This window comes from Diaphorina citri, unplaced genomic scaffold (genome assembly GCF_000475195.1).
Source record: "Diaphorina citri unplaced genomic scaffold, Diaci psyllid genome assembly version 1.1 scaffold974, whole genome shotgun sequence".
Classification (NCBI taxonomy): domain Eukaryota; kingdom Metazoa; phylum Arthropoda; class Insecta; order Hemiptera; family Psyllidae; genus Diaphorina; species Diaphorina citri.
The window spans coordinates 48,896-56,175 of record NW_007378405.1 but is presented as its reverse complement, the minus strand read 5'-3'; the positions used below and the strand labels follow the sequence as shown (position 1 = coordinate 56,175).

Here is a 7,280-nt window from a genome sequence, read left to right as displayed (position 1 = left end):
AGTGGAGACAGAGATACGGAAACTCCTTGGAAAGTGGAGTCAGAGATACGGAAACTCTTTGGAAAGTGGAGTCACTGACGTGGAGTCAGTGGTGGCAGCACCGACTCCAAAGAGGAATTTGTTTACAATCTATCGGCTTCAGCAAATGAGCTCAATGCCGTCTCTTCTTTATTCTTCCTTTAAGCTCACAGCAGTTCCTTCGACACTGGTTTCCCCACACGGTTAGAACTGTGAATAATAAATACATAATTACATTACGCTGTCAGTGATACATAGGTAATTCATACCCACCCACCCTCTATATCTGTACTATGGTTCCCCCCTGTAGATATATGCAAAATATCGGTGTGTTTAGTAAACACGGGGAAATTTTCATGAAATTCCCGTAAAATATACAATGTGGTCCCTGTTCGAGGGGGACACCCAAGGGGGAGGAGGAGTGGGGGGGAGAGTTCTGGTCTAGTGGTCGGCATTATCCTGTATTTTTTTATTTCTTCGAAAACAGCCAATTTGTCCGAAATACCTACCTGGCTTTGGATTGTAAATTTGTTTTGCCTGTATTTTTTTATTTCTTCGAAAACAGCCAATTTGTCCGAAATACCTACCTGGCTTTGGATTGTAAATTTGTTTTGCTTATATTTTGTTATATTTTGCATCGTTATTTTCAGTTGCACAATTTATTTATTGAGGAGCTACCTGTTGATGCTGGTAGGCAGAAACAGAAGTGCCAGCAAAAACGCGAATTGGCATAAAGCCTTCTGACTTTAGCAGTTGAAAGATTTGTACACTGTATCTCTCTCACAATCCCATGCCAAATGATTTTCACACGTACATGCATGGTTACACCGGTACCTATGGAATAATTAGGTATTTGGATTTTTTTTTTTTTTTTTTTAATTCATATTTTATGATATTACCTATAATGATAATGAGCAAAATCAGTAGGTAGGTACATAATTTAATTACAAGCACAATAGGTACTATAAAACATACTAATAAAGGCTAGGGCCTTATTATTGATTTTCCGTTGGCATAATTATGACTTATTGGGCTACCTTAAATTTATGGGAGTCCCTATTTGGGAGGTATTAGAATTTTAGGAACACTTTCAACTGAGTATCATGTAGGCCTAGATTTGTCGGCCATACTGTATGTATTAGGTATGTTTTGTAAATTGGTTTCATGAGTCATTCCGTTCTGTGGCCAGGCTTGGTCTCTCTCTCTCTCTCTCTCTTTCTCTCTCTCTCTCTTTCTCTCTCTTTCTCTCTCTCTTTCTCTCTCTCTTTCTCTCTCTCTTTCTCTCTCTCTTTCTCTCTCTCTTTCTTTCTCTCTCTTGTCTCTCTCTCTTCTCTCTCTCTCTCTCTTTCTATCTCTCTCTCCAGTCTCTCTCACTCTCATCACCGGTCGTTTTTCAAAAAACTGCATCATAGTTGATATTTTTCAATTATCACAAAACATGTGAGATATTTTAGTACCGTCAACTGCCGTCACATCATTTGATATGACGACGGTAGATTTGTCACTCGGGCCATGGTAGTTTTTTTTTATTGTTTTATGATTTTTTTTACCTTTTTTGTAATGGGTCAAAAAATTGACCGTAGGGTTGCGTCAAAAATAAACCCGTACAGCCACTTACATAATAGGTAATTAGGTAAGCATACCATTCATACTTAAGTACGTGTGTAACTTTATCTACTTCACTTACATACGTATTTATCTTACTTTCCCTGTAGTCCTACTTCCCGAATCCAAAAGATTTTGAAGAATTCCCTAAACTTTTACTTTCCAACTTTTCGTGGAGCTGATGCTAAAGGAATTCACCTAACGACGCCAACGACGAAGAAAAAGAATTCAATGTCAAACTGAAATGTCTATGTAAACATTTGTAAGAAGAGCAAAGAAGCTTTGTTATTACTTTCTGAATGAGCGAAAGCAGAGGAAAGGAGGGAAGGAGAGAAGGATGCGAAAAGGTGTAGGAATGGATGAGAGGAGAGGGTTAAAAATAAAATGCTAATAAACACAAAACAATAAAATAAATAAAAAAAGAAAGGATAAGTCAAGGAGAAATGGGAGGTAAAGCAGGAGACAGCTCAGACCTGTTCATTCCCAGCAAATACAAAGGACTCCCCCCTTGGTCTTTGCTACATCCCCCGCAAAATTCTCAACAAATACAAGGGAATAATCAAGAGAGTACCTACATCAGATAAAGATAAAATACAAATAGGTACATAGATTTTTATAGTCTTAATAGGTAATTTCGACCAAGACAATATTTAGGGTGAATTTCAAGTCGGGAAATTTAATTAATTACATTACAAATTGAATTTAAAATAAATCCTAGAAAATTTGTAAAATCATTTCCAAACAAAGTGATTGCTTTCTTAGAAGAAGAATCTCACAAGTTCGGAAATTCTTCACAGGACAGAACAGGGACTGATGTTTACGAGTATTACATTTATCTAAAATAATATATTTGTTACGAAGTTCTTCTGTTTTCATATATTTCATATCCCATGAAGACAGCATTGCCACATTCGTTTGCAAATATTTCATACACAAAAAGAGAAATGAAGGAGGGGAATGGGGAGGGAAAAGAAAAAGAAAGCATAGTGGACAAAAGGGAGAGCTCTTATCTATAAAAGTGGAGGGGTGGAGGGATGTTGGGGACATTGTGTTTTGAGAAAGAAAAAGAAAGCATAGTGGACAAAAGGGAGAGCTCTTATCTATAAAAGTGGAGGGGTGGAGGGATGTTGGGGACATTGTGTTTTGAGTTTTGAGACTCGCTCATAATCCAAGTCATACAGGAAGGAACAAATCCTTCGGAAATATGGAGAATGGAGATGCTCCACAAGTCTATAGTGGCTTATCCACCGAAAATCTATTTGACTTTGATAGCCGTGTAAAGTTGAGAGACTCCTTTGTGTTAATAGAGATCCTTTCTAGTTGTTTCTTCGTCTTCATTTCCTGATTTCTCCGAATGTTTCAGGTGTTGTGCAACACTGGAGGGTTACATGAGATACCACTTCGGAATCTCCCCAAGACTGTGGAAAACCTATCTCTGACGAAAAACAATTTCACCGTCATCAAATCAGATGCATTCATGGGATTGAAGAACCTTCGCAAGATCAGTCTCGATGGAAACAACATTTCACATATCAAAGCTTTTGCTTTCCGAGGTCTGCCTAGGCTCCGAGAGCTTTCCATCCAACATACACATCTGACATCGATTTCATCCTTCTCATTTGCAGGACTTCAGAATGTCAGTGTACTTCTATTGAACCACAACAAGATTCACAAGATTGAAGAGTTCTCATTTGCTGGAACGGCTAATATGCGGCTGCTTCTACTGAATAACAATCCTCTACATCGGATAGAAAGCAATGCCTTCTCTAGTTTGTCCAACGTGGAGCATTTACTGGAACGGCTAATATGCGGCTGCTTCTACTGAATAACAATCCTCTACACCGGATAGAAAGCAATGCCTTCTCTAGTTTGTCCAACGTAGAGCATTTGATTCTACCATCTGGCATCAAAGTGGTTGAACCGGACGCATTCTGCGGTCTAGAAAGCGTTGGACTCCTGAAAATTTCTTACATGGATTTGAAAACTTTGCAAGCGAACACATTTCGGGGACTCTCCAAGGTACATTTCCTTGCGATCCAAGACTCTGACCTTGGTGTCATTGAAGAGGATGCGTTCATAGGTCTCAATCACATCACTAGTCTCAACATTATGAACAACAAGATCGACAGCATCCGAGAGTTCAAATTCAACGCTTCAAACAGCATCAAAAACATTCGTTTTCATGGTAACCACGTCCTGCAATCTCCGCACGTGAGTGCCATCAGTGTGGAGCATGTTGATAACTTCAGTGTCTACAACAACCACTTTCCCTGTGATCACTGTAATATCTACTCACTCTTGGAGAGTTCCTTTGCCAAGTCCAATGTCAATCATTTCATCAAGAACAACTATTGTATTTCCCCACTCAGTTTGAATGGGAAGCCAATTAGTAGTTTGGACATCAATGCTTACATTTTTACTTTCTATTTCTTTTCAAATACTTACGTATTCTGCAAATGTAATAGAAAGTCGTGTGATGTTCACACCAGATTTTTTCCTTTCCCTTGGCCTCACCTGAGGCTGAATGGTCTAAATCTCTAAATGCTGGGGCCATTTGAAGATTGATTTCATGTTGTTTCACATTTTTCAATAAACTCAAAATAATTTTCTGTAGTGTTCTTACACGTCAAAAATACATACGATACATCAATGCCATCATTACTGAATGTAGCTCTATGAATGAAGTATCTATCTATAGCAAATACAATAAAAACAAGGCTGTTACCGATATTCCACGATGTGAACTATTTCTAGACATCAATGCCATCATTACTGAATGTAGCTCTATGAATGAAGTATCTATCTATAGCAAATACAATAAAAACAAGGCTGTTACCGATATCCCACGATGTGAACTATTTCTATTTTGTACATTACTCTATTTTGTATTTCACAATGTAAATTTCTTGTCGTAGTAATCTATGAAGCACGGACAAAGGCAAAATAATTGAATATACGAACACATCAGTTCTAAACCACTGTTAACCTAAGATTACAGCTTTTCTTCCATTATTTGGAATTTTATGAGTTTAAAGGCATTTCTTGTCACAGCAAATTATATATACCTAGTAGGTACTAGGTAGGTATAAAGCACGGACAAAGGCAAAATAATTGAATATACGAACTCATCAGTTCTAAACCCTTGTTAACATAAGATTACAGCTTTTCTTCCATTACTTGGAATTTTATGAGTTTAAAGGCATTTCTTGTCACAGCAAATTATATGTACCTAGTAGGTACTAGGTAGGTATAGGTACACAGCGAAAAAATTCCATGTGTGCCAGAATTAATTGATTTGCTATTGTAATAGGTATCTGTATAATCAAATTGTTATTTTGTACATACGAGTATTATTATTTATTAAACTATTTACCCATAATGTTACCTTGTTCTTCATTAGGGGAAGTTGTATATTTTATGTGCCATCACGTTGTTATACATTCAATATCAGGACACCCAGGTCCAGGGGTGTTGTTATAAATGTATCCAGACAAGCAATAACATTAATTCTTCAAGGCTCAGGCAAAGTTTTTGGGGATTTGATAGCATGACGGCAGCTGAAGTTTTCATAATACGATTAGATATCTCTGTAGGCAAAAAGTATCCTTTTTAACAAAACAAAAATCATTTTTTTAATGTAGGCATGTAATACATATGAAAATATATCACAAAATAAATAATGTTATTATTACTTTGATAATTAGGCATTTAATTGAATGTCCCAGCTTTTCGGCCCCATTTAGCTTTCGGGGGTATGTGGGTTCCCTTTGAGTGAATTGTACTATTTCACAAAACTATTTTTACAATAAAATTGGAATAGATAATATTAGGTCATACAAAACTATTTATTTCAATATTGATGGAATGATACTTCTTATATCATCTGAAATGAAAAGAAATAGCATACCTCAACCAGATTTCCTATTCTTCTCCGGTTATTCATGCTCTATTTTTGCTCGATTAGCTTAAAGTAGAAGAGGAAAAGCACAGTTATGTGTCACATATGAATAAGGAAATTGAATCCCACATGAGGGTAGAATTGTGTCTCACAATGTTTCCCCGGAAATAAATCGTTTTCCTTCCTTCGTTCTTTCTTGTTTTGGTGTCACAAGAGTGGTTGGGGAGGAAGGGAAATCTACCAATCAGATGGCTAAGAAAAACCATCCAATAATCCCCTCGATGAGAATCTATAATCATAAAATAAAAGATATTCAAAATAATATACTGTCACAAAGTAATACCATTTTACAACTAATGAAAAAGCCAATACTGCGTACGACAGGTTTATATTTCGCATTCATAAGCTCAGATTGACAGGGTACAAGGCAACAAACATACGGGACTTTGACATACTTGCAGAATATCCGTATATCCGTGCAACAAAAAGGCTTTAATATAATAAACAAAATCCTCCGCATGTTCATGCAAATTATCTCCCCAACCCTATATTCCCCGATTCCACAGCATACAAGACCCACTCTTTCAACCCCGCATTGTCCAATAATCAGAGCAACTTCATTCAGGATCTAGAGTTCTTATGTACCTATGTGATGTTGCTAAAGATAGATTCGAGGGTTTTCTCACTTTTTGAACAGTTTCAACTTTACCCAAATCGATCCTTTTCGGGATGTAGGTACATAGAAACCGTAGAAGAAACATGCAGCCAAAAGATTAGTATATGCAGCGAATCTTTGACAGATCCAATAATCAGAGCAACTTCATTCAGGATCTAGAGTTCTTATGTACCTATGTGATGTTGCTAAAGATAGATTCGAGGGTTTTCTCACATAGAAACCGTAGAAGAAACATGCAGCCAAAAGATTAGTATATGCAGCGAATCTTTGACAGACAAAATTTTGAAAATTTGGACCGATTGCAATACTTTCATTACTAGTATAGCTCCGCTATACTGTAGTAATAGAAAGTAAAAAAAAAAAAAAAAAGAGAGAGAGAGAGATTTTGTTTATTTGAATAAGGTACATTTATTTGACCCAAACCAAAACCAAATTTAACCCAAACGTCTTGAAGAGACACAAAGACTTGGAAAGTAAACGGTGCTTTTTCAATAGGGATTAATTTTAGGCCACCCTGTATTATAATATGTAATATTATCACGTTGTTATACATTCAATATCAGGACACCCAGGTCCAGGGGTGTTGTTATAAATGTATCCAGACAAGCAATAACATTAATTCTTAAAGGCTCAGGCAAAGTTTTTGGGGATTTGATACCTAGCATGACGGCAGCTGAAGAGAAGTTTTCATAATACGATTATCTAATCGTATACCTATCTATCTCTGTAGGCAAAAAGTATCCTTTTAACAAAACGAAAATCCTTTTTTAAGTAGATGTGTAATACACATGAAAATATATCACAAATAATGTTATTATGACTTTGATAATTGAGTATTTAATTGAGTGTCATCTTTTGGGCCCCATTCAGCTTTCGGGGGTGTGGGTTCCTTTGAGGTAATTGTACAATTTTACAAACTACATTCGCTATAAAATTCAAATAGATGATAATATTAGGTCATACAAAACTATTTATTTCAATATTGATAGAATATTACTTCTTATATCATCTGAAATGAAAAGAAATAGCATACCTCAACCAGATTTCCTATTCTTCTCCGGTTATTCATACTCTATTTTTGCT

At 36.3% G+C, this 7,280-nt stretch overlaps 1 protein-coding gene across 1 annotated transcript; it reads left to right on the top strand.

The window, feature by feature from the left end:
• The first annotated feature begins 2,827 nt into the window (after positions 1-2,827).
• Positions 2,828-6,890, top strand: LOC103513467 (chondroadherin). The gene is made up of 6 exons (XM_026826646.1): positions 2,828-2,899; positions 2,987-3,365; positions 3,464-4,023; positions 4,269-4,473; positions 6,088-6,162; positions 6,832-6,890. Exons 1-6 carry the CDS (start codon positions 2,828-2,830, stop codon positions 6,888-6,890), a joined length of 1,350 nt encoding a protein of 449 aa, XP_026682447.1.
• The last annotated feature ends 390 nt before the right edge of the window (positions 6,891-7,280 follow it).

Bases quoted from the DNA above. Each gene is read 5' to 3' on its own strand.
- LOC103513467 (XM_026826646.1), top strand. From the start codon at position 2,828: ATGGAGAATGGAGATGCTCCACAAGTCTATAGTGGCTTATCCACCGAA. The intron at 2,900-2,986 runs GTAAAGTTGAGA...CGAATGTTTCAG, and splicing joins TATTTGACTTTGATAGCCGT to GTGTTGTGCAACACTGGAGG. The intron at 4,474-6,087 runs GTGAACTATTTC...CCGATTCCACAG, and splicing joins TGTTACCGATATCCCACGAT to CATACAAGACCCACTCTTTC.